This window comes from Leptidea sinapis, chromosome 26, assembly GCF_905404315.1.
Source record: "Leptidea sinapis chromosome 26, ilLepSina1.1, whole genome shotgun sequence".
In the NCBI taxonomy this organism is placed as follows: Eukaryota; Metazoa; Arthropoda; class Insecta; order Lepidoptera; family Pieridae; genus Leptidea; species Leptidea sinapis.
In genome coordinates, this window is record NC_066290.1 from 9,641,540 (window position 1) to 9,668,037 (window position 26,498).

The following is a 26,498-nucleotide window of genomic DNA, read 5'->3' on the forward strand; positions in this document are numbered from 1 at the left end:
TGCTGATTCATAACCTTCATGTCACACAAAATAGCGATCTGAATAGTCAGGTCTAAAGCTTAATCCTAGACTATAGAGGATACAATGATGCCATATTTTTCGTCTCTGAAAGTGAAATCACAATGTAGACAATTCTTACTGAGTTTTCAACACCTTGTAGATTAATATCTTTGTGGCACATGATTTTACATTAATTTATAATATAATTTGCAGATATGATGACTCAACAGTAACCCAGGTTACTGATGCACAAGTACTGAAGCCAAAGCCACCGAGGATGCCATATCTGTTGATGTACCGCAGACATGACACTCTGCCAGCTAGAGCCCCGACTAAACCTGAATGAGACTGTAGTGAACTCGGTAAAGTGAAAAGTGACATTAAACATAGTGTAGTAGTAGAATTGAAGTTAAACTAAAAAACTATTTATTTAACATAATATCCTATCAAATATATATGTAATAGATATGTATTATATTATTTGATATCAAATGGCATGTAATATCTGGCAGGTATTGAAGTGTAAAGTCCAATCAATTGAATTGAGCGATTCAATAAGTGATTGGCTTCAGACAGTTTTAGATGTTGATAGTAAAATATATATTTGTCTTGTGAATATTGTTAAATAAATATTAAAGCTAAGATTTAATAATATCAATATTTGAATGGAACTGTATGTTTTGATTTAATTGTGCCTATGATTGATTGCGAGCACAACGAAATAATTATAACATAAAGTTTGATGTCTCATGAAAATGTTTATCAAGCAGAAAATTATATAATTTAAATTTTGTATATTTATATTACACACTGTTATAATGTGATAGAATTTAGGTTAATGTGTAAATAGCGTCCAGAGTTATTATAGGGAATTGTTTGAAGCTCATTATTATTATTATTGTAAATTATCTCAACCTTGGCCTGACAAGAGTTACAATTTGGTTTTTCATTTTAATCATTTTTGGTACTAAAACTTGAAGAGTTTTAAGCCTTTAATTCAATGTATATAATCAGAATATGAGGACAAAACGGAGTTGTATGTTACATGAATCTATTTTAAAACTTTCTCAATTGTCTATAATGATGTTTGGATTGAACAGTGAAGGTTAAATCTGATAGGAAGTACAAAGCTAACTTTGGTGTATTTAGTTCTGTCAAAATTCAAAACCTCATTGTACATAGCCTTTTATATATCACCTCAAATCTGCTTGTAGCAAGCTATGTCGTTTGTAATATTATTGTACTGAGGACTGTGTGGTTACTAATTATGGAAATGGTGCTCATTGGGACTTACATTGCATTTTCGATGTACTATATGAGTTAGTATCATACAGTTTATTATCAAAGATTTATTGAATTTAGTGCGGACTTTGGGGCCAAATTTATGTTTTGTCGGTGAGTCAAATTGAGCTAAATACCAAAATTGTTGGAACAATTTTGTTTGATATATCATCTCATTACTTGTTGAAGTTATATCGAAAATGCAAATGATTAAGTTGGTGTTGTGTGGTATTGTGACCTTCTAATGTGATATGGAATGAAAATGGCTTAGTTGACATAACTGTAGGTAAGAGTATGTTAAGTGTTACATTTAAATAGATTATATGTTATTGACTGCTACTTAGTGTGAAGCAGTGACTTTCGTGTCGATGCCTGTTTTTAATATTATTCTAAATCTCCTATCTATACATTATGTTGACATATAAATTTCATAATGTTTTTAAACAAACCTGAATGTTAGGTGCAAATCGGTTGTATTGTTTAAAAATTATCTGATCTCACCTTTATTGTTATTTTGGTTTAATTTCAATAATAAAAAAAAATTGGATTAAGTTTAATGTCCTAATTCCTCACAGCAAGCGAAATATTAGTCTAACTTTTTAAATAACAATGAATGGTAAATATTGTTTGAAACAGCTAATGAATTAGATGTTAAGTGTTAAAAATTATAAAAAAAAATCATCATTTGGGTCATTGTCCAAATGAACTAAAAAAATGTAGTCTTATATTTAGTCAATTTAACTGCTATTCTAGAAGGTTTTTTAGTTATAAAAAGTTCAGTGAAATTATCTTTATTTAGAATTGTAATTGTAAGTTTTGTGAATACTGTTAATGGTAAAAGGAATGTGGGTAGCTCATAGTGACCACTAAGATAAGTTATTAACAGCTATCAAGTATTTGGGAAATCTTGAAAACTTTATAACATATAATATATTATAATCAAATTTTATTTGTTTACAACTGAATTACATAAATCAGCCTTGTTGAATTATCAGAATATTTTATGTATTATATAAAATTGCATAATGTGCAAATTGCAAACAATTTGCACATTATTTTAATCTTCTGTTGTTCCAATCAAAGTTTCTGTTGATTATAATGATTACTATAAATATGAAAGATGATAATTTATTTCAAATGATTTCTCTACTATACAAATGTAATTTTGAATAAATTAATAACCTAGGTTATCAATAAATAATACACTAATTCTCTTAGTTTTATGTTTGCACAAATTTAGTTTAAACATTTGTTGTTCCTCTTTTCGTGCATCAATAACAGTTCACCTGTAAGGAAAAAGACTTGGTACTAGTGACATAGAACAATATAGTGTAAACAGTAAAATATAAGTTATTTGTGGAGTTATAACGAACAAACATCATAAAATAAATAATGAATGATTCTTTAATAAATAAGTATGTCATTCAAAAACATACTTAACCACCCTTTATTTGATCAATCTTTATTTAGTTCAGTTGCTGGTGGAAGCACATCCATATATTTTCCCATTCTCGGTGTTGTATTTCAGGTTTCATAGTTGTGCATAAGACAGAAAGAAATGTTTGGTTTAGTGATAACATTATTATAAGTTTATTGTAACGCTGCCTTAATTAAGTACTATTTAGTTAGGAATTGTTTGTGTGTTCGATGTAATCATTTATTTATATTGATTTTATGATGTTTTTCATTAAATAGAGGGGGGGGGACACAGACTGGAAGTTAATATATGCCTTTTTTACTAGATAGTTGTCCTGAGACAATTACAAAACTTATTTCAGACATTTTTTAATGTCCTACTTGGTTTGCTTTTGTAGTATTCAGCAAACATATAATGATTGTTTTCAATGTTTAATTGTGTCCCCATTCTAATATGACTAATCTTGTATTGAGTCTGTATCGGACAATTCTGACACAGTTGGCTGTGATCCTCACTTGGGATTGTTGCTATGAAAAGTGCTTTTAGATATATATTTTGTACATATTTTATTTTCCAAAAAAAATAACTCTTATTGAATTTGTACTTGAGTGAAAACTCATAATGAATAAAAAGAAGACTGTACAAATTTTCCATATGAATTATATATCTTGAGGCACTCTTGAATTTTTATATTTATATGAATTGTAACTTATTAGTAGATTTCGAGTAGTGTATGTAAATATAACAAAATTGATGTAAATATGTTATTTGGTGTTAATTATACATAGTTATGTGCTTTAGGTCCGATCAAAATGTGTTCTGCATTATTTAGTGTGTACTTTATTGTATTTATAGAGACAACTATATTATGGGACACTTGTTTTATATAATACCATTTATTACCAACACAGATTATGAACATTGATTTCATACTCAATGGATTCTTTTCTGGGTTGATATTTTTCATTTACTTATATCTTTATTTACACAATTAGATTCCAACATATTTTCTCCAAATTGATTCCCAGTAAGTCTAACCTGGATAAGTGAGAAAACTGTAAACTTGTCGTCACATTATTACCCCAGTAAAAGAACTTCTTATGAAGCTTACAACTGATTGTAATCTGAGAGGACAGTGAAAAGCTTGCAGTACAGAGTCAATGTTGATATCTTGACCGATATAAGCGAGAACTAATATAATATATAATAGACAGTAACAACACCCAGTGAGTGACTAACTGGTTTTATCAGACACTAAATGAGAGAGAAATGACTAGAGAATAAACATGTTTTGATTTCTTTCATATCCAGGTGCACCCCTTATAATATATATTATAAAGTGACTGAGGAGACACTAACGATACTGGAGGACGACGTTATACTTGGCGATCATATAATATTATTAATAAAAAAAAATATTTTAGTACTTGGTTGAACTTAAAAGTTAATTTATTAATAACGCAACACGAGGACACTCTCTAATCGCGGTATGCTGAAGAAGGAAGGTGAACGAACGGACCTGTCGGTGCTTGCGCTTAACTTACAAAATAATGCCGCAGTGCGGTGATGTACCCACACTTCATTGTTTTATACTTTTTTATGTCTAGATAGACTGTAACGTCCATTTTGAAGATGCACGCACACTAACACAAAGTGAAAAAACGCGAGTGTAACAAGTGCACACTACAGCCATAAACCTGGCCTGTTTTCATTGGTTGTCTAGCAGTCAGAGGTTCTGTCTAGACATATAAATTATCTAAAGTTCTATAAGGAAATTAATTAAAAAAAAAAACTTGCCTAATTATTCTGTAGTAGAACGGACACAACTAAACCGCAAGGCGGTCTGTAGCACACTGTTTAATCATTAATGTCGCTTGTGTGTACATACACAACACTAATTTAACAAATTTAGAAGCAGAACGGAATAGTCTATTAGTGTTAGTGTCTCACAGTCACACCGTATTAAAAGTTAAATGTACTCATTGTATGTTGAATTGCACTGATTATATTGTAATGTGTAAGAGTGCATTGAATAACTTAACTTATACTAAATAGTAGTTTTAGCTCGCTTTTATGCAATATTTCAATGATGTTGGTAGTCCGATTGAAAAAAGTAATAATTCCACTAAAAACTTGATATTTCAAGGAAAATTATTTTTAAGTCCTACAATAATACATACTGTAACAGTAATGGTGACCACACACTAGTTACAAGTCCATACTTAGCGTCCTTTACTCAACATCTTGTTTATATTTTTGAGCTGAGTTGTATTGTAAGTGAAAGCCTCTTACGGCTGGTGACAATTTTGTTTTCTGAGTATTTCATCAAACAGCACACACACACACACTCCGCTTTGTAACACTCATCTTTACATATTGAACACCTGCTACTTAGTTCTCATTGACTTCCAAATTCAAATATTTGATTGCGATTTGTTCAATTGCAAATTCAATCACTGATCTAAGATCTACCCCAGAGACAATCTCCCATATAGTGCTAACTGACATAATATTAATTTGTGTTTAGCATAATTTAAAGCCCTTCATAATTATTGGGTTTTTGTGAGATATTTTATGCTTGCTTTCAATTATGCATGCAGTGATATTATAATATTAGAAATTTTAATTAAGGTTTGTTACTTCTTTTAATCGCAGGACCCAACAAAATGTTCCATTTTATATTAGTCACTCGATGCCCTCGGCGATGCAGGCTAAAGAAATATGACTCCCAACTAGGACTCTTGAGTTATGCTTTGCACACACTATACATATTTATTATATAATATCATAGTCTGCATGTCTGTTATTTGGATACTCTATATGGTTACCTTGTCTCTTTATAAATAATTCTCTTGCTGCTACCCCAGGGTTATATTAGCAGAAACAAACTTTGGTTTGTTTTAATCCTATTATATTTAAAGTAGATTTGACGCTGGCAACAGCTCTATCGTTCGTATCGTTCAACAGATCTAACGTTAACAAAAGTTAACGTTACCAATCAAATAATGTGAGCAGTCTTTCTACTTAGTTTTTAGCGTACACTAATTATTATTGTCATTTTATTATTTTTATATGAGAGGATCGCTTATTTAAGTTACATATAGTTAGATATTAAGTTCCAAGGCTGTATTAAAGGAGTGTTTTTCATTAATAATTCACAGCTGGGTACACAATTGCTTGGAAATTGGTGAACTTTGTCAATTGTTTGTATAAACTAAACTTGTTTAATCTTGTAGCATCAAAATAAAAATTGAAAATAGATTGTTTCTGAGTTCAACTTAGTGTTTCATGACAATATTATGTAGTTCTATCTGTGACACATTACCTTTTAGGTGGTCACCTACCACAAGAAATGTTATGCTTAGTAGGCTTAATTTTAATTTAGAGAGACAAGTGATCAAACATGCCTATTTGTAAGCTATGTGTGCCCACTACTCATTTTGGTTTTATTTATCAATAATTTAATGTAAAAACTCTCCTTAGTGATCGTGATAGACAGAGCTCGATGGAGAAGGTATACGAGATGATGTTGTCTGTAATGATCATCTTCCTATGTTGTTAATATATGAAGTGTATGACTAATTATAAAATAATCCTTTATTTTGGTAACAAATTGGTGTTATGAGGAAATTGTGAATAAAAATATGGTGTCATTCTATAGATGCGTGTATTTATTTCATTTCTAGTTCAAAACATAATCTTGTCACTTCTCATTGCTGATCATGTTCTGAAAAAGACAAATTATATTAATATACATCTTCCATAGGGAGTTTCGTGGAATAGATCTGCAGAAGTTTCTTGGTCTATGATCGAACAGAGCAGATTAATAAATCAGAGTCTAGCTGTGAGCATACTGTGACGTGTAGTGTTGAAAATAATACCAGTATCTTGTGTACGGAAGACACCGACTGGCTCAAGGCAGTATACATGTGTTATTATATTATACACTGTCGCATCTTACAGTTGTAGTAGGAAGCTATAAAATTTATTTCCTTATTTCGGTACTTCCGATCCGATCTAACGATGTTGGATAGTGGATTTCACACGTTTCACTGAACTTCAAATGAACAATATAAACAGAACATTCATCCGGAATCGAATTGTCTCGAGGCCTGTAGCCCTCGTAGTGGCGTAGTAGCTGACGGAAAAAGAGCAATGAGAAGGTACCTGAGTAAAGTTGTAGGTAGTGATTTAACTATTTTTTTTAGGAATGTATTTACAATAAAAAAAAAGATTATAAAACTCAAGTTACGAAACCCGTCAACTTTGGAGCGCTGTAACAGCGTTTTATATAATTGAAATAAAAAAAATAGAGAAAAAATTTCCTCTGAAGACCATCTACAATAGAGATGAAACGGATATCCGGTAACTATCCGGCGGCTTTAATACTATCTGGCCGAATACCGGATAACTACCTACTATACGGCCGGATAGGCATCAGGCCGAATTAAAAAAAACTGTATAAAAATATATTTTAAGTAATTATTTGCTTTATAACTAAAGAAACATAATTAGTTTGAGCTGTAAATTTTTAATTTTTTAATGTAATAGAAAAAAATTAATTAATTAGTACTCGTACTGCACTAAAGGCAAATTATGGTGGATAAATACTAATTTATCTGCATTGAGAGATAGCAAGCGGTTTCGCTTCTCTCAACCGAGTCTACTCGATCGTTTGCGCGCCGCCTACGCAAGTCTGTGTTTGTGTGTGCGATACACCAAACGGCTAAGTTCCGTCAGATATCTGGCGGCCGGATATTCAGCCACATTGTTGGCCGAATATCCGGTATCCGGCCAAACTGCTATCCGTTTTATCTCTAATCTACAAGTCTAACTTAAAGAGAGTTTTTAAAAAAAGTTACTAGAGCAAAAAATATTTTTTTATAGAATTGTTTCTCACTTTTTTGCTTGTAACATCTTTAAGTTTAGGGCAAAAAGCGAGTTGCTAAAAATTATGTCTCTAGGAATTGTTTTTAGGACGCAGTTTTCGAGATATTGCGAAAAATGTGTTTACACCCCTTTTTCCAAGATGGCGGACGGGGGACAAGGGTGGCAGCCCCACAAACGTTAAGCTTCTATTGACCCCACATGTCCCAAAAATAAAATTGCGTCCTCCAAAAAATGCTATTAGGTCCATAAAATATTACATTTCAATGGACTAACTAGCTAACGTAGTAAACACATTGACACAACAAAATTGACTTTTTCTTTGGGCAAAATATTGAAATTGAGGTAACTGTTCTTTTCTTTGTAATTTCAGCTAAACAAGTAGGTAATAAAATAAAAAGATGTGGTGTCGTGGGACACCAGGTAGGAACGAAGTTCCTTCGGCTAATGTAGAATCGACACAATTTGTAAAAAAAACGTGTTCAATTGTATGTAGGTTTTCTTGATTTTTCTCTTAAATTTTGCAGATTAGTTTTTATTTAAGTACAGGAAAGTATTTAGAAAATAATAAATTACGTAAAATAAAAAAAAAACGTAATCCAGATTATCAATTAAAATAACAAAATATGTCTGTTTATTTTTGTTTGACAACATAAAATTACATAGAAATAGAAATAATTACAAAAGTCGCGCCTGCGCACGTCTCATTTAACGGTTTTATTCCACGGACTTTTTCTTACGGTTTTACTATCACATTTTTTTCAGTTCGGTCCCGCAGCAAAATCCCTATCTCCTCCAAGCCTGCCGTAGAAATAATTACAAAAGTCGCGCCTGCGCACGTCTAACGGTTTTATTCCACGGACTTTTTCTTACGGTTTTACTATCACATTTTTTTCAGTTCGGTCCCGCAGCAAACTCCCTATCTCCTCCAAGCCTGCCGTAAGGAACTTCGTTCCAAAAATTGTGAACATTCTGGGTCCAAGGAAACTACCACGGCTAAGCAGATATTCGTTTTATCTTAGATTTTCATAATAATTGTTACTATTAAGTAGAAAGTACATTACTTACTGCAGCGGCCAGAAAAAGCGTAGAAAAGTACATCAATACCTAGTTGTGCCCAAGGATTGTTTAGTACTTTTTCAATAAAAAAAAAATCGATTGCAAGCCAGTTCGAAATTTAAGTAAAACCTCCTTTGTTGACATGTTTCAGAGTAAATGACCGTTCCATTTTTTAAGTATAAGACAGACTTTACTATGTAATTGATTTGGCCGCTAACCACGACAAATATAGGTACAACTTTTGTCGGCTGATTTATTTAGTAGAAGGTTATTAAAAATGCTCGAATTTCCATCATGTTTGACAAATAAATATCTACAAGATGTCTATCAACTGGTTGACTGACTAAGGTATATTATATTATGTGTCACTACAATGTACATACCCTGACTCGGAATTTGAAGACCAGGTACAGAGTCATGAGCGTCATCACTGGCAGTAACGTGATAATCACAAGCGCCCATCCGATGCCTGAATCCGGCTGCGTCCACGACGCGACGTCGGATAGAAACGAGCTCTGACAAATTAATTACCTAATTTATTAAAAGATGATGTCGACATTAAAATAACAAGTATCTATCTATTGAGATTTTCTTTTATTCTGACGTAACCACCTAATTATTAAGAAACTAATTGAATCCATTCGTAACTATGTAGGTTTCTATTCTAGTGAGAGAGAACAGCAAAATTCCTTTGTCGACCCATATAGCCTTTTGGTTAGTGACGCTGCTTACTGAACTAGAGGTGCCGGGTTCGAATCCCGATAGGTGCGACGCTATATGATAAATATGTAGGTATGTATGGTTCCGAGTAGTGGATGTTTTATAATATATATGTAAGTATATTGTTTTAAATATATCTTTGTTAAATTATGGGTTGTACCCATAAAGAAATATGTATGGTGACGATTCAATAGTGCTTAGTTTAAGCATGGGTACCTTCAATAACAGCGCGTACACCTTCCTAAAAGGCCGGCAACGCTCCTATGATTCCTCTGGTGTTGCAAGAGAATGTGGGCGGCGGTGATCCCTTTATATCAGGTGACCTATTCTTTTATATTTTAAAATAAGTATTTTTCGATTTTTTATACGATACTTACTAATAGTATGAAAGGTGACACAGCCCAACAAACTCTTATGAAAATACCAGGGTACTCCCCGACGGTAAAGAAAATATCTTCACAGAAAGTTGATTGCCCATAAAAGTATGACACAACCATTGCAACGATAGCTCCAATCACCACTCGAGGTTTCGAAACAGGCCATTTCATCAGGAAGTTTAGACCGTACAGTCCTCCCTGCAAAGGATTATTTATTAATCTCTATTCAAAACTTATATCAGATATTCTAATGAGATAAAAAGTTATGTGCTAACTCCGGCTGTTTACTGAACGATTTTTGTGATATAATACTCAAGGGAAAACGTGTTTTCGCTTATAGTACCTATGTTTATTTACTAGTTCTATCTGGCTCTTTTGATGACATTAAAATGGTTAAGTACCTACATTAAAAAAAGAAATTAATTAGAAAAATGTTGATCCAGCTATTTCTAATTTGTTTATTTTTCTGTCATAATGAGTGAATATAATGAAGAAATTATTTTAAAATTATATTCATAAAAAAGAATTTTTGGATCGAACAAGATTGAACTTGTTTGGATTTCTGTTTGTTTGTCAGTAATTTATACTGACGTTAAAGCGTTTTCAATGATGCACCTCGCTCTGGTCATTTTATTATGAATAATATGGATACCATTTTTGAAAGAGTTGAACAAGGGTCGGTATATAAGTAATTACGACATTGCTGTAGAACTGGAAAGTAGCACAAAATAGTTTTCACCTATTTGAAAAATGATAGTACACAAAAAAGCTCACTATTTGGGTGCATCTCGAGCACACTGAGAGAAACCAATTGAAATGTATACCTATTACTATCTATTTGCGTTACTTTATTGAGATGTAATAAAACCGAATCATTTTTGAAGAGATTGGTGATACAAAGTGGGTCACGTACGGCGTTGCCAAAATTGTTTCCTGCCACTCAAGAACCATTCTAAACGATTATATTGATCCAAAGATAATAGTGCGCAGCGGCCATATTGGATTCGTCATAATCCCATAATGATAAGTAACATAACTCGTCACTTTTAGGCATGTCATGCTTTTACTCCTCGAAAAATTTACAAACTACTCAGTCGATTAGTAAAGAGAAAACTTCAAAAGTATTCCTAAGCTGGCTATAAGTAAGTAAGAAAAAATGTAATTATTACCAGCAAACCAGTAAGCACTTAAATAAAACCAGTGTCTTTAACTGTAGGAATTAACTTAAGTCATGTCCTGTATATCGACGACAACCACCAAAATTTTCTTTGATGATACGCAAAAGTATTCTAGCGAGAACCTTCATTTCTCGCTATTAATTTTTTTGTTTCCTTCAAGAATTTTTGCGAAGTCTTGCTTCTAACATTTTATTTCTAAGAGTATAGTCGTTAAGCTGTCTTCTCACCCTCGGGTGGGGGCGGAAGGTGGGTGTCAGGACTAAGGGTTGAATCCTATACTAGGATATGGATTAGGATCCATTATTAGAAGGGTACAATTTCTACAGGGCCCAATTTCTCAATAAATTTCGGCAGTGTTGCCTCGAAAGTGAAGTGAATCATCAAAATATATCAAATTACCTGTGTGCAAAGTGTTATAATTCCAATGAAACAGAATAATATACATAGAAAGATCAGGAACGCCCATCTTATTTTACGAATAAACCTTCCAGTGAACGTCGACATTATTGTCTGGACTAATAATGCCTGAAATTAAGGAAAATGTTTATTATGCTTAAATCAGCCGAAACATCAATACTACACCTACTGTACAAAATGCTATTATAGCGATCTATAGGTTGCCCCTTTATACGACTTTTTGACAAAATTATAAACATTAGTTATAATCCTAGCTTAGACTTTTAGTAGTTTGGGAGTTGAGCGAAAATAATTTAATAAATTACTACCCACTTACTCTCTACATATATTCTATCTCCTTTGTTTTTAACATTACATTCGCCGTCTTTGTTACCTATGGACCTGGCCTAATGCAATTTCGAGTAGGAGTCCGGGAGAGTATACCCGCCTTCGACTAAAATACTCATAATTCTTTCTGTACTTACAAATCGCTATTTTCCATAAGTTTTATCTTAAGCTGCATTATTTAGCTACATTTTATCTTAATAAAGTTTGACGAATCTTTAATAGTTTAAGAGTAATTAACGATTTATACCAAAGTGACATTCGGCTAATATCTCCCGCCTGGGTGGGAGAATTTACCCGGGTTTAAAAATAGGTAAAATAATAAAACAAAAATTAAATCTACATAACCTTGTTTTCTTAATTAGAGCAATAGGACAAATAAACTGTTCCTTATCATCTTTGGAGAATCCAACGCAAATTGCATAGACATATTTGCCACAAAAAACACTAATTCTCATGTCCATAACTTTTTCTTCTCCGAATCAAAATCAATCACTGTCATTTGACTATTCTGGATATCCAGATCTTGAGATTGTAGAAGCTACCTCTGCTGATTGTCTGAATGTTACAATTCCTTGAAACGGAGGATTCGAAAATCCTCCTTAGTCAAAATTGATGGTGATGGAGCATAAAAACCTTCATCTGTAAAGATGTCGGCTAAAAGCCTGCGACATAATTGTACTTACAAATGGCTGTAATGTAGATCATAACAGTTCGTACTGGGTTTTTAACCACCCAATTATTAATGGCTGAATTATATCTAGCCTTGCCAGGTGAATAAATGGCAACAGCTAATGGCTTAAATTAATTCTGCAGGGGGTTGGCTGCAGCAAAATCCATTTAAATCTGCGTATTTGATAACTTGAACTTCTTTGAGTTTTCGAAGAAAACAGAATTTTCTTCGAAAACTCATCATCATCATCATTTTTTTTCTATTAAACCTGGTTCATCCAGAGTTGGTTGCTTCTGGAGTTCTTAAACTTAGTTCAGAGTTTCTTGTCTTAACTAATCATTCCGTGCGCAGTTGTTGAAAGTCCAAGAATTATATGAAAATAAATATTATTGTGGGAGAAGGAGAGAGATTACCCTGGGTAAAGTCTCCTCCCGACGGCAGGATAATGTCTCCCACCCCATGCCAAGCTGTCCTTTAGTACATTTTTATAAAGAACTATGACAAATAAGTAAAAGCTACCTACCGTAATATAAATGACATGCTGGAGTCTATTCATAGTAAGCAGCAGAAATCGAATATCGAAAATTGAAAAAATTTACAAACCGCGCACGAAATTGTATCGTCACTACTCACCCCTAAATCAAACTGCCGATAGCAACGGCGTCGTGTGAGCGAGATGTGAGGCGTCTAAGGAGTCTAAGAAGTGTGGTAATGTCGCAAAATCCAGTTCCACAAAGATTTAATGAGCAGTGGCTATTGCCCCCACATGCTAAACTCTCCCGGACTCCCCCTACAGGACGCAACGTTAGATGAGGCCTTTTTTTCAGAAATTTCAGAATTCTAAAATATCATACCGTCGCGGTAACGTCAGTGAGACAATAATTAGTGCGATAAGGACAACTGCAGCTCCTATTAAAAGTCGCGTGTAAAACACGATAAAATCAGGATTTCGTTCTCGAGAATTTTCGCCACTAAAAATAACAAAATTTCGGAAACTGACTGGAAGGGAAAGATTCTTTGTCGGACTGTTTTGATTTTTTCGCGTAAGTATTAATGTCAGATTTGTACGCTAGGCCACTTTTTGAGCCACTCTAGCACTTACAAAAATAAAAATAACAAAAAAAGTAAAACAGAGGGACAAAGATACTGCTGATATTGATCTTATTTGAAAATAATTTTGATCTAAGTTTAAAAGCCAATGAGAAAAGAGTTAACAACGTTTGTATGGAAAAATCGTCACGAATGTTTCCTCTTAATTAGGCGGTCTACAGGCGGCTAACACATATGAATACATAATACAACAAAAACATAAATTACCGTTGAAGACAATGCCAACACAAATATTGTGAAGAATATAAGCAACGACCAGACCTGACTGCCAGGTATTCGAGTTACGAAGTCTGACCAGAGAATGAACGACGCTGAAGTACCTGAAACATGTTATTACTGTACTGAGAATTACAGGAGAAGATTGTAGTTATCTTAATAATATTATGTGTTCTTACTTTTAATAATAGGCAATACTTATTAGATATTGATGCGTAGTGTACCAATATACAAAATTTTGACCAAACAGTTCCAATACACAAGCGTATAGACGAACAAAGCGTGCAAGAGGACACATCTTTAGTGGAGATACAGCAAGATAGAATCTATTGTAACTGTAATTATTGATTTTGATAGACAAGTCGTAAATAGTCAATGCTTTGAATTAGCTCCTTACGGTGTTATTACGAAAAAAGTTAAGCACGTGTTGAAAACTTGCTTTAAAAAAATCTACTACAAATCCGTATCTTTCTGCTGTTTAGCGTCAATCGCTTAATAGCCTGACACTGTTTAACAAAACACGTGTCTAAGCCATGTTTAAATGATATTTTGTAATAATACCGATAGTATTTTGAATATTAAACTAGCAAATCACTAGCTAACACACACACGGACATATCAAAATTGGTCCTAAAAACTTTTACTTTTGTTTAACTAATTAGATGCTTGCAATGCTGTAGTCTGTTTTTACTGTTATAAATCCTTATAATATAATTTATTTGCGATGGAGTATATTTTACAGATGTTTCTAAAGTTTTCCCGATAAAATTTTTGTGATGGTGGCTAGAATCATCAACAATCAAGTCATCTCCGATCGGCTAGATTCTTTGACGTTGCGCAGAGATGTGGATTCTCTCTGTATTTTCTATCACATATATCACAGCGGAGTGCTCAGGGGAGTTGTTCAGGTATATACCAGCAGGCAAATTCCCACGCGGGAAATTACGTCACATGCGGTACAACAGGCGCATGTTGACATAAAATATATGGGTGTTCAATAACCACATCTTTTGCGAGGAATTTCTTGCCTCGCACAACCACTTTGTGGTTTTTTGCCCACTTTGATTATAAAAAAATTTTGGTTTAATTCGATGACAATGCATTTTTATAATAAGTATTTGCTGCAGCCGCATCCAGGATTCCCATTCTTCATAAGAGAACTATTCATCAGCCGACATTACAGACACGACATTTTTTGTACCGCTCCGAATTATGAAAGTCGATTTATTTAACACCATAGCATGGCTACAGACTATGCTTAAGGCTCCTTACGAGGGCGCTCCTAAACAGTTAACCACACAGACATTTTAATGAGCCCAAATGATACGGAGTAAATGAAAGGTTTTCCTGAGTAGAAACAAAAAACAAGCTGATATTAAAAAAAACTAATTGAATAAATAAATGAAAGTACGGGGAATTTTAATTAAATTAATATCTGTCCAAGCTTAAAATACGGATTCATGATTTTTTTAAGGAAGAGGAGGTTAAACGAGCGTACGGGTCACCTGGTGTTAAGTGATCACCGCCGTCCGCATTCTCTTGCAACACCAGAGGAGTCACAGGAGCGTTGTATGTCTTTTAGAAAAGTCGTCCTAGAAACACCACACAATGAAGGTCATTCACACAGTCAGTCAAAGCTTGATTGTACGTGGCAGAAAGAAGACCGCACTGTGCAAGAATGCTACACATCCAGATGGTGGAGATGATATTTTATCCTGATTTGTTGCGTTTCATGCGAAGGTGGAACTCGGCGGCTGGAATCATGTTACAACTACTCTTCGTAATAGAGATGAGCGCCGCGGCGGCGCGCCGTCGCCGCTGCGGAGTTCAGTCAATGCCGCGCCGCCGAATGGAACACGCGCCGCCGAGGTCGCGCTGTATCACTTATTTTTTTAAATATTCCATTAAAAAAAATGAGTGGACAAACGAGCGTACCGGTACCCTGTTGTTAAGTGATCACCGCCACCCACAATCTCTTGCAACACCAGAGGAATCACAGGCGTTGCCGGCCTTTAAGGAAGGAGTACGCGCTTTTTTTGAAGGTACCCATGTCGTATCGTACCGGAAACACCGCACAAATAAACTCATTCCACAGCTTTGTAGAACGTAGAAGAAAGCTCCTTGGAAACCGCACTGTGGAGGACCGCCACACATCCAGATGGTGGGGATGATATCCTAACTTGTGGCGTGTCGTCCGAAGGTGGAATTCCGCAGCAGGAATCAGGTTTAACAGCTCTTCGGAACACTCCCCGTGATAAATGCGGTAGAAGACACACAATGAAGCGACATCTCTACGCAACGCAAAGTGATCCAGCCGTTCACACAGCGCTGGATCCTCGACAATTCGAGCTGCTCTACGTTGCACGCGGTCAAATGGGTCGAGCTGATCAGTATCAGCTGTCATGTCTGGTCTGGCGCACCTACTGGGGTGACAGCAATATTCCATGTGTGGCCGATCCTGCGCTTTGTAGAGCGCTAGATTGTGGGCCAGCTAGCAATTGGGCGGTGTCATTAATAGAGCATGGCAATACTGCCGTGCTCTATTAATGACACCCAGCTTCTTCGAAGCCAATTTGGCTTTGCCCTCCAGATGGCCACGGAATTGGCATCGCTCGAGATTTCGAGACCCGGTATTCCGATACTAGGCGAGGCTTTAAAGGAAGTGTTGTCGGCGAGCGGTGATACGGCAAATGGGGTTTTATTTTAGTGGTAAACGCGCAATTTTGAGTCTTCTGGGGGTTAAATTGGACAAGCTTCAATTTACCCCGTTCCGCGACCTTCCCAAGAGAGGACTCGATAGAAGACACAAGTTTCTCCCGGCACTGGTCAACGATTTCGCGAGAGAGACGTGTATGGCCCGTGTACGGTACCGTATACGGCATCACCAGTGCTGTCATCTGCATAGCAATGTATGTTGGAGGTGTCCAACATATCATTGATATGCAGAAGAAACAGCGTGGGAGATAGCACACAGCCTTGTGGCACTCCAGCGTCCACGGGCTTCGGGTTCGAGCAATAACCGTCGACAGGCTAACTGCCAGGTATATTCTGTTTACCTTTTAATTTTGATTTAAATAACTTTATTAAGTACTGACAATGGTTTATTTTTTATTCAAAAATCAGTCCCTTATAAACCTGTAAAACTGCGCCCGCGCCGCCGAGACGCCGCCGCCGCCGTCAAATTTTAAGATCACGCCACCGCCGTGGAATTGACCATCGGCGCTCATATCTACTTCGGAACAAGCCCCGTGATAAATGATGTTTGTCATACCTCCAGTGAGATTAGTCTTATTATCATAGTCCACAGTGAGCGCCCCGTGCACAGCGCCCAATATTAACGCAGATCCTGTGCTGCAGCTCCTCGACACTGCGAAGGCACACAGAGCTGTCCTCGTGAGTTTGTGTTTGTGCTTGGGACAATACGAGCCCAACATCACAAGCGTCCCTTGAGATATTACCATTTGCATGAACGAAAATTCGATAGCGTCTCGCCATATCTGCAATAAAAATATAGGGTTGTTATGATGAATATATGTTTGTAATGATAATTTACTATAAATAATTATCGTAAAATTTTGCACATTTGTTTTTAGGGATACTAAAAGGGACTTAGGGATACATAACAATAATATCATAATCTACATTTTATCCCGAAAAGAGTTTCAATAATTGAGTTTAGTATGGAGCCTTCGAAAGCATTTGAAAATAGAATATTTAAAGAAATATAACAGATAATATAACGTATAATATAACCCTATAGGCTTCCTGTAGGTATACGTATAGAAATAGTGTGTGAGTGAGAGAGCATGATAAGCACCGCCATTTGAGACACTATTCTCTATTGAGTTGGATATACTCTACTTGTCCAAAGTTCTTAAAATGCTGATAACCTGCAAGTTGTTGAAGACGATACCCCACTCAGACTCCCGAAACATTCGACTGGCTCCTCTTAACATGGTGACCCCACAGGCACAGCATACTATCACGAAATATGCCAACACGTCTTTGAAGTATACCAACTGTAATTATAATAAATGTAAGTGTGTCTTCGAATCAATGTTTAATAGATTGCTCAGGATTATTGATCAAGGCGTTAATACATGCCAGTGACTATGTTCCGATCCTAACCACGTTTTTCTGTAGATTCGTATTCTCCTATCAGACATTTCCGTAGAACGTTATTTGAATCGCAGTCGCGTGTCATCGACATTTGAAGACACCAATATTGCTCCACCAAATCTAAAATATTTCTACTACGATGTTTTAAGTTGTCAAGTCAACCAGACTCATACGATTTCCCTAAGTCTGAGCATACATAACATCATCACAATCGTAACTGAATGGTCAATTTGTGTTACAAGAATAAGATATTTTACTTAACTTAACTTAACTAAAAATGTAACTTATATGCAAAATCTAATGTTAAAAACACAGTTACAATTACACACTTTGTAATCCTTTAAAAAGTGGTTTATTCAGATGTGTAACACTTGGGCTAATCAAAGTAAATACTATATTTTACAGCTTACCTTTGAATAACTGTATAGTCTTTTACAAGCAATAAAATAAATTAAAATCCATGATATAACATAATAAATGGTCAACTCTGTCACCACGTTGCCAAAACCTCCAGAAAGTCCGTTCCGTTTGAGATGCAATACGAAATTGCTAGAAATAATAAAAAAAAATATAAAAATATATGCAAGACAGTCAAAAGGGTCAGTTTATAATTTGTAGTAAAAACTTGTTTTACAATTTTCACGATTTTCAAATTCTTAATATAAAATAAAATAAAATAAAGTAAAAATGTAAGTGCCGATGACTATATTAGTGGACATGGTGAGTACATATTGTGCACACGCGAATATTGAGAGTCACACAAAAGTTTCAGTGATACGGTGCACGTCATCACCGCCTGCGCACGCAGCGCCCCCGCCCTGTCCAGCCAAAGAGCTGTAGTGCTAGACTGGGCGTTACCGCCAACTGCATATACTCACCCTGATAAAGGACCTCTGGATGGTCCTGACATAAGTTGTAATGTATTACTTACTATAGCTACAAAAATCTGCGCGCGATATAATTTGTATGAGACCTTGTGATGTTGCGGTACCAATAAAATTGATAATTATAAAAAACGTACCACATACCTATTGATCAGACTATCAATAAAGCGTCTAAAGCACTAGGTTTCATAATACCTTTCAAAAGTATGAAAACATTAAAAATTCTCTACTGTTCTTTCGTTCGCAGCCATCTTGAATATGGTTCACAAATTTGGAACCCATCTATGCTGAACACATTAATCGAATTGAAAGGGTTTAGCGGAAGTTTACACGATATCTAGGCTTTAAGTTTAAAATAACTAATGTAAGCTATGAAGAACGCTGCAAGCGCTTCCACCTTCTACCACTTAAAGCTCGTAGAGATATGTCTCATATAATCACCTTAATCAAAATACTAAGAAGTATGATTGACTGTTCTATATTACTGACCAAAGTATGTCTGGCAGCCTCTAGTAGAATGTTAAGACAACAGACTATCTTTGCTGTACCATTCTGTCGCAAAAATTATAGAAGAAACACATTTATTTTAAGAGCTATGCAGTCATTCAATCATTTTTGTGACACGGATAATATTGATGTCTTTAACTCCAGTATTAATTCAAATAGAGCCTATTTGGTAAAACATTTTGCAGTGATTAACAAATTAACATTAGGAATGAAATTAATCTTTTTTGATCATGGTTTCAACTGGCGATAGGAGTGCGAGAAGATTTTATTTAATAATTTTATGAAGTTTTATTTAATAACTTTTAATTATACTTGTGTTTTTTGTTTGTAATTAATATGCCAGATTTAATAATATTATACTTGTTCCTATGTACATGTGGAAACCTATTATTAGCTCGAACGAATTATGTTTGTTAATTATTTTAATGTACGTAAAACCAGCTGTTGGCTTTCTTAAAAATATTAAATAAATAAATAAATAAAAATAAATTTAAGGAATGACTTACTAAAAAAAAGATTGCGCTGGGGTTTCACTTCCTTCAGGCAATGGTCGATGTCTCGATGCGCAGGCGGGGGTCACCTCAGCAGCGCAATGCAGCCACGGTAAGAACGTATGCATCGAGTGAACAGTGAACGCCAAGCTCCAGGCACAAACCACACCAAACGCCAATGTAGTGAACGCAGCACATATTAACATTGCGAAACCAATTCCTGAAAAAGGTTTTTTTTATTAACAGGAGTATCCTGGTACAGGTTGTATGTTTCAGTTACTTCAAACGTTAAATAAACAAAAACGCTAGAAATCGACTTTGATATATCTTTTAAGTCCGCAGTATTGCTAAAAAAAAGCTGCAATTGAGGCCAGTTGACACACCAAAACAAATTTCCTTTCGAGAAGACGAATTATACTGTTATGACATCAGACCTCCTGTCAGAGTGTGATGGATCATGTAAATTAAATAATTGATGTAGGTACCTACCTCTAGCGACAGGCGCCATGTCCCAGCACATCAAAACTCCCTTCTTTGTGACAACTCCAAGTGCAAGCTCTAGATAAAATAAGGGATACGCCACGATAATGCTGAACACATTGTGGAGAAAGAGAAACGGGAGTAGCTTCGTGAGGTCATGGATGTAGGGGTGCCACCAGAACTGAGCGATTCCTATGCAGCTTGACAGGACAAGTTGACGGTAGCTGATGTTATTAGTCCATCGGTCTACGACCTGGTCAACATAAATACATATTTACCTAGTCAAATCTAATCAAAATCTTTATATTAAATACTAGCTGACCCGGCAAACGTTGTTTTGCCATATAAAGTATAATTCACGTGATAGTTTTATAAGTAATAAAATATTGCCTATATTATAGCCTGTACATCATTTTGTCCTATTGTCAATCGTTTTTGCAGCGCACGCAAAAATAGGTTTTCGATTTTACACCTTGTGTTACAAAATAGCAATTTTATTACGGATCCCTAATTTTGAAAAAAAAAACATAGCCTATAGCCTTCCTCGATAAATGGACTACCCAACACTGAAAGAATCATTCAAATCGGACCAGTCGTACCAGAGATTAGCGCGTTCAAACAAACAATCAAACAAACAAACAAACACAGCAGCTTTATAATATTAGTATAGATTGTACTAATTTCTATAACTAGTCTAGCCATAAATGTTTTCATGACTTAAAAACTTCTAATTTATATTTTTTTAATTAAAATTTGGTGCCTTAGATAATTTATACGTCTAGATAGACTGTGAATACGTCGAAATAAAAAGCAAACTGTTAACCTCTATCTACAGTAGGTAACTGCGTGCATTGTCGTGCAGTAAGACGTACCTTGTCATACACATTACACACTAAAGTAATAAACCTGGCCTGTACCTCCACCATGACTTGGCAGTGATCCTACTCGCTAGCGACTACGTAAAAAAATTGTATAGATTTAATTATACAGCACCTCTGGCGGTCATCTAGAGAACTTATTTCGGTAGTATGAGTCATAAAGTAAAAGTAACGTTTTGCAGTGGTTTCTATAGAAAATCGGTACCATGAGTACTTGTAGTAGTTACTTGACAGATGCTGTCGAGAAATAGTTTCGATAGTAGTAAAGTCATTCATTAGTCTATTGGTTTGTGAGAGGTGTTTTCTAAGAAAGTATTTAATTTAAAATTTATAAAAAAAACAATCGAAATAATATCGAGCAGACGTTATTTAGCATGGAATATGTTAAAGGCGGCCTCAAATGAATACAAACGGCGTGAGCAAAGAAGTTTCCAATCTAGCGTGCGCTCATAGCCTTGGATAACAACTGGAACATATCAGTAAAAATAATTTTATAAAACTATACTGCACAAGGAGATTTTGAGGATTAATGCGAAGTTAAAATAAATTAAATTTACTTAAATATACACGGACTTAAAATCTTCAGAAAGGGTATCACTTGAATCAAAGGATAATTTTAAATCTACAACTATTAATATTGTTTTAAAACGTAGTATCTGTGTTTTCGCAGTCTACTTTTTAAAACGAATACAAGATATGTATATAAACCTAAGCAGCCGTATATAAATTGTAGTAAAGTTAGTAAGAGACGGCTACTTTAAAAACTAATATTATACTACTATTTACTTGATTAAATCTTGTATGCTTTGTTTAACTATAAGTAGATGAAGCCACAAACTGAGAGTTGAACAAAGCATACAAGATTTTGTCAACGATACGTCACTCTAACGGCTGGCTCAGTTGGTAAGAGCGCTCGCACGGAATGCGAGAGGTCGTGGGTTCTAGTCCCACATCGTTCATAAAATTTTGTTTTCAAATTTAAAAAACCTTATTTGTGTATATGAACACAATACTAATAACTAATATAGAGCCGTTTTCTTCTTCGGTTATACTGCGAAAACTAGAGAACCGATCGGAATTCTTATACCATAAGATGCAGCGTCTATCGCAGAAGGTTTTAGTAATTTACGTATTTAGTAGTACATATTTTTTTTACTAAGAAATATATATATTCGCAATCCAATTAAAAAACACAATGTTACTTCATTACATCACAATTCATATAATGAGCGGGCCCGGTGTAATTTATGTACCAATATGGCAAAACAACGCAACGTTTGCCAGGTCAGCTGCACTTGTATATCATATTGTCGATAGATATTGGTACCGCATCGTCTGTCGAAGACCATAAAAGATCGGGGCGGCCGTCTACTATAGAACAACAAGGCTGTTAATATTGCTAAAGCTAGAATTCGCCATATTGCTGTGAGGAAACAATTAGGCGGGAAATGAAGACTTGTCCTTTCGTGTATGTACAGTCATACGGAATACCCTACAGTTCAGGAGAGGGGGCTCCATCGGGCTTGAAATGCTTGCTGTCCCGTTAAGCGGGTGAAAAGAACAGAAATATTACTTTTTTTTTTAAATAATTTAATATTAATTAAAAATACTTACTACTACTAATCTTTTGTTAAATTGATATTATTGTAACTAATAATTTAGAAATGTATTTTGTATAATTTGCACGTCATAAATGTGGCAAACATGTACTTCATAATATTTATGTAACATCAATCTAACATATGCAAATAAAAACTTTGACTTTTTTGACTTTATGCAATGTTCGCTTATAGCTCCGAAGAAGATTCACAAGTAGACGGAAAAATGGATCATCATCTGGCAAGAGTCAGTCATGGTTTGGTGAGTGATGTCTCATCAAGTTTCATTTTTGTGAAAAAGGCCTTCAGCCAAAGTGTATCCAGACACTGGTGATTGGACGGTTTTTATTAGGGGGGCGATAAGTACGCAAAAAGCTTCCTGTCTCTGTCACGTCTACCCCTAATGCCAATATCCTTCCTTGTTCTGAACAAAGGTGTGCGTGTTTTTATCACTAACAGGAAGAGACTCCTATCTAGACGTATAAATTATCTAAGCTTAGATCATATTGTGAAACCTCTAAATATTCCTTTTACAAATCATTTCTTCTTGAATTCGGTTAAAAAGGCAATGTGAAAATACTCAGAAATTTTGGTGCATTAAAAAAATGTTAATTCATTACTTAAGTATATTTTATTTTGTTACCAGAGGAACCTCTGTTGATTCAGATCCAGAAGTATCGCTAACAGTTTTCGTTCCAGTAGTCTGCAACAGGAAATAATTTAATGTACCCAGTACGACTAAAAATATTAATGAAATTTCTGTACATTTATTACCACAGAATCGCTCATTATTATCACAAATAACTTTGTAAAATAAATTCATTAAACCTTATCAAAATGACTTATTTACATATTTTAGGATTTGTCGATTTTGGCATTCCAATCATATAGGTTTGACATGGGATACGAAAGAGTATTTATTATACTTAATCTGGACATAAATACTGTAAGAATTAAAAATAAACAAAATATTACATTTGAATTTGGAATCTGTCTCCGTCGGTTGTGTGATAAAGACCAGGGAGTGAACGGATATTTTTTGCATCCTGCAGCTTTTGATATTTTAGCTGTAGGAACAGTATTTTAGAGAAGGAATTACATGCCAAGGTAAGAAGATACTTTCTTTTTCCCATATTCTTTTATTAAAATAAGCTGTGGGTATGCAATGTTGTGCAGTGTTTTGGAAACTTGAGTGACACAACTTTCCTGGGTCTAGGATTGTCACAAGTCGAATTTCATTAATAATAATATATTTTACCAAGATTTCTTTGAGTCGGTATTTTCTCAATGATGTGCAAAGGGTTTCTCCAACGGTCAAAATGAATATAAATTCATTAGTAGTTTTGAGACTGACGTTGTTGACTTTATATATATATATAACATAGTTGATAAGCGTTCTAAGGTATTATACATGGTACATATCCAAGGTGAAAATATCGTAGGTGCCAACTTACGAGCACGACCACTCTGTTAAAGTTTAGCGACTGTGAAGATAGCAAAAGGCTCGGCCTCTATTACGTTAAATTGGTATCATTTGTGAACTTCACAATATTCCTTGATTCCATTCATTGTTTAATTGCCTTAACTAAAATTAAGTGTTATTAAAATTTTATTTTGCTAGGCAGGAAAATAATGTTTTATTTTTCAATCGATATCCATCACGAAGGTTCACTAATTAGGTAATTAAAAAAAAATTAACAAAAAAACAATCGACATCAGAAACAGTAAGTATTCCAAAACAATAGATATTATAATATGCACTAAAAGTATAAAAATAATTGCGTATTATTATATAATCTAATTAATTAATCTAATTCTAGTTACGATTATTGTTATTTTTTAAAACGGTCTTCTTTCGCTGCGACCCGCTCTCGCCTCTCGTCTCCTCACGACTCAAGGACATCTCACCTATAACAATGTATGTAGTTACAAACCTATGTTGGATGACACCGACTCCAAAAATTACTATAATCGTAACTAGAATTATGAATGAATGAAAACTTTATCAATAACAAACACATACCACACAGACTAATACAACTAAATAAGACTTACACAGGTAAAAAATTAAACAAAAATTATAGCGTAAAAAAATAGAAATGATAAAAAAAAATGTATGCATAATATTATAGTGATTATCTTAATGTAAAAGCAGTTATTGTTATCAAAAGGAACTGACTCAGCGCACCAACACCGCGCTGATTTTTAGCAGCCCCCAGGTGACCCATTGAGTAACTACTATTGTTAAAAAATATATTTAGTTTTATTAAGGGTTCCATAATATTTTTTTAAAGATGATAATTTCAAATTAGGTTCTACTTGTTCAGAATATTACATAAATATACATACATACATAAATATTAAAATAATAGCAATTTTAGAAATATTGCCAGAAACAAACTAGAACAGCTCGATCCCATTATGTATTATTAATAAGATATATCTAATAATGTCTAATAATGTAGGACTTATGCACACAATTTGTGAGCAGATACTTAATAATTCAAATAGACATAAGGATGAGATTTTTAACTTTTTTCGTCTTCAAATTGCGAAACGGTGGTGGTATATCATTCCAGCACTTGGTGGCACTGTACCTAAAACTTCCTCTAAAAGAGGCGGAATGATGGAGATTATTGAATGCGAACCTTGTTTCAAAATTTAACTGGCTTTGCTGACCTAGCCATTCCAATTTACTATATAAATATTTTGGCGTTTTTGTCTTAATAATACCAAAAAGAAGCGTGGCTAATTGAAGTCGTCTACGAGCATCCATATTTAAAATATTTGCTTCTTTGAGTGGAGAATGTATTGTCGGGCCGGTATGTCTCAGCAAAAACGAGCACATGCATTTTGTACTCTCTGTATTGACTCTGTATTGTTCTGCCAAGCAACCTCAGACCATACACAGTATCGGTATAGTTAAGCTTGGATAGAACAAGAGCCTCACAAAGACGTATGCGCAATTCTGTGGTTATAAATGGTCTAATTTGGTACAAAACTTTTAATCTATAAAAACTGTTGGAAATCACTTTATTTATATGCTTTTCAAATCTTAGGGATTCATCCATTATCAACCCAAGATTGCGAACTTCTTGTACGCGTTCGATATGCTTATCATTATGAATTCAATGTAAGACTACTCAAGTCTTACATTGAATTCATTAATTAATTCTAAGCCGTTACAATTGCCGAAGATCATAAATTTTGTTTTATTGGGGTTTAAAATCGGTGAGTTTTTTTCAGACCACATGAATATATCATGAAGATCAGCATTTAAAATATCTATTGCCTGTTGGGCTTCGTGTGGCGGAATAGAAAAATAAAGTTGTGTATCATCAGCATATATCTGATAATTGTAGTGTTTTATTTATTTAATTATGTCTGCAATATATATAATAAAAATAAGGGGCCCTAAAAGAGAGCCCTGGGGAACTCCCCTCGTTATAATGGCACGTTCTGAAAATTTTATGTTACTTTGCTCATCTATCACTCAGACCGTCTGTGTTCTATTAGTGAGATAGCTTTCAAACCACTTAATACTATTTTCACTAAAACCATAGTAGGCTAACTTGGAAAGTAGGAGATTTATATTTAAAGTTTCAAAAGCACGTGAAAAATCAAGAAGTATTAAAATTTTTACTTTTTTTCCTCTTGCGCTGCCAAAATATTATCTAGTACGTCAATGAGGGCCGTAGTTGTGCTTCGCTGTCTTCTGACACCGGATTGGTGATCCGGTAGTATATTTTGAGTTTCTAAGTAACTCATCAATTGCTTATGCACAATTATTTCTATAATTTTTGAAGGACAGGGAAGTATACTAATTGGTCTTAGGTCGGAAAAATTGCGTGGTAGGTCATTTTTTGGCAGAGGACAAATCAA

The 26,498-nt window shown here is 34.6% G+C and overlaps 2 protein-coding genes across 4 annotated transcripts in view; one reads left to right on the plus strand and one right to left on the minus strand.

Moving 5' to 3' along the window:
- The window catches only part of LOC126972428 (ubiquitin carboxyl-terminal hydrolase 10-like), a 29,480-nt gene extending 23,122 nt beyond the window's left edge, over positions 1 to 6,358 (plus strand). For all 3 annotated transcript variants that reach the window (XM_050819158.1, XM_050819159.1, XM_050819160.1), the window contains one exon: positions 214 to 6,358. In XM_050819158.1, coding sequence (XP_050675115.1) covers positions 214 to 346 — 133 coding nt within the window. In that variant the 3' untranslated portion in view covers positions 347 to 6,358. The remainder of the gene's footprint in view (positions 1 to 213) is intronic.
- Positions 6,349 to 23,484, minus strand: LOC126972454 (sodium-dependent proline transporter-like). Its single transcript, XM_050819233.1, has 12 exons — positions 23,391 to 23,484; positions 23,260 to 23,319; positions 20,150 to 20,393; positions 19,676 to 19,880; positions 18,189 to 18,327; positions 17,550 to 17,678; positions 16,931 to 17,156; positions 13,651 to 13,763; positions 11,319 to 11,444; positions 9,742 to 9,939; positions 9,028 to 9,159; positions 6,349 to 6,425 (listed from the first exon to the last, which is right to left on the minus strand). Exons 1-12 carry the CDS (start codon positions 23,403 to 23,405, stop codon positions 6,402 to 6,404), a joined length of 1,611 nt encoding a protein of 536 aa, XP_050675190.1. The 5' UTR covers positions 23,406 to 23,484; the 3' UTR covers positions 6,349 to 6,401.
- Positions 23,485 to 26,498: the final 3,014 nt, after the last annotated feature.

Coding starts and splice junctions, on each gene's coding strand:
- LOC126972454 (XM_050819233.1), bottom strand. Junction 13,764..16,930: donor TAAGACTAATCTCACTGGAG/GTATGACAAACA, acceptor AACATGTTTCAG/GTACTTCAGCGTCGTTCATT. Junction 9,940..11,318: donor TTATAACACTTTGCACACAG/GTAATTTGATAT, acceptor AATCCTTTGCAG/GGAGGACTGTACGGTCTAAA.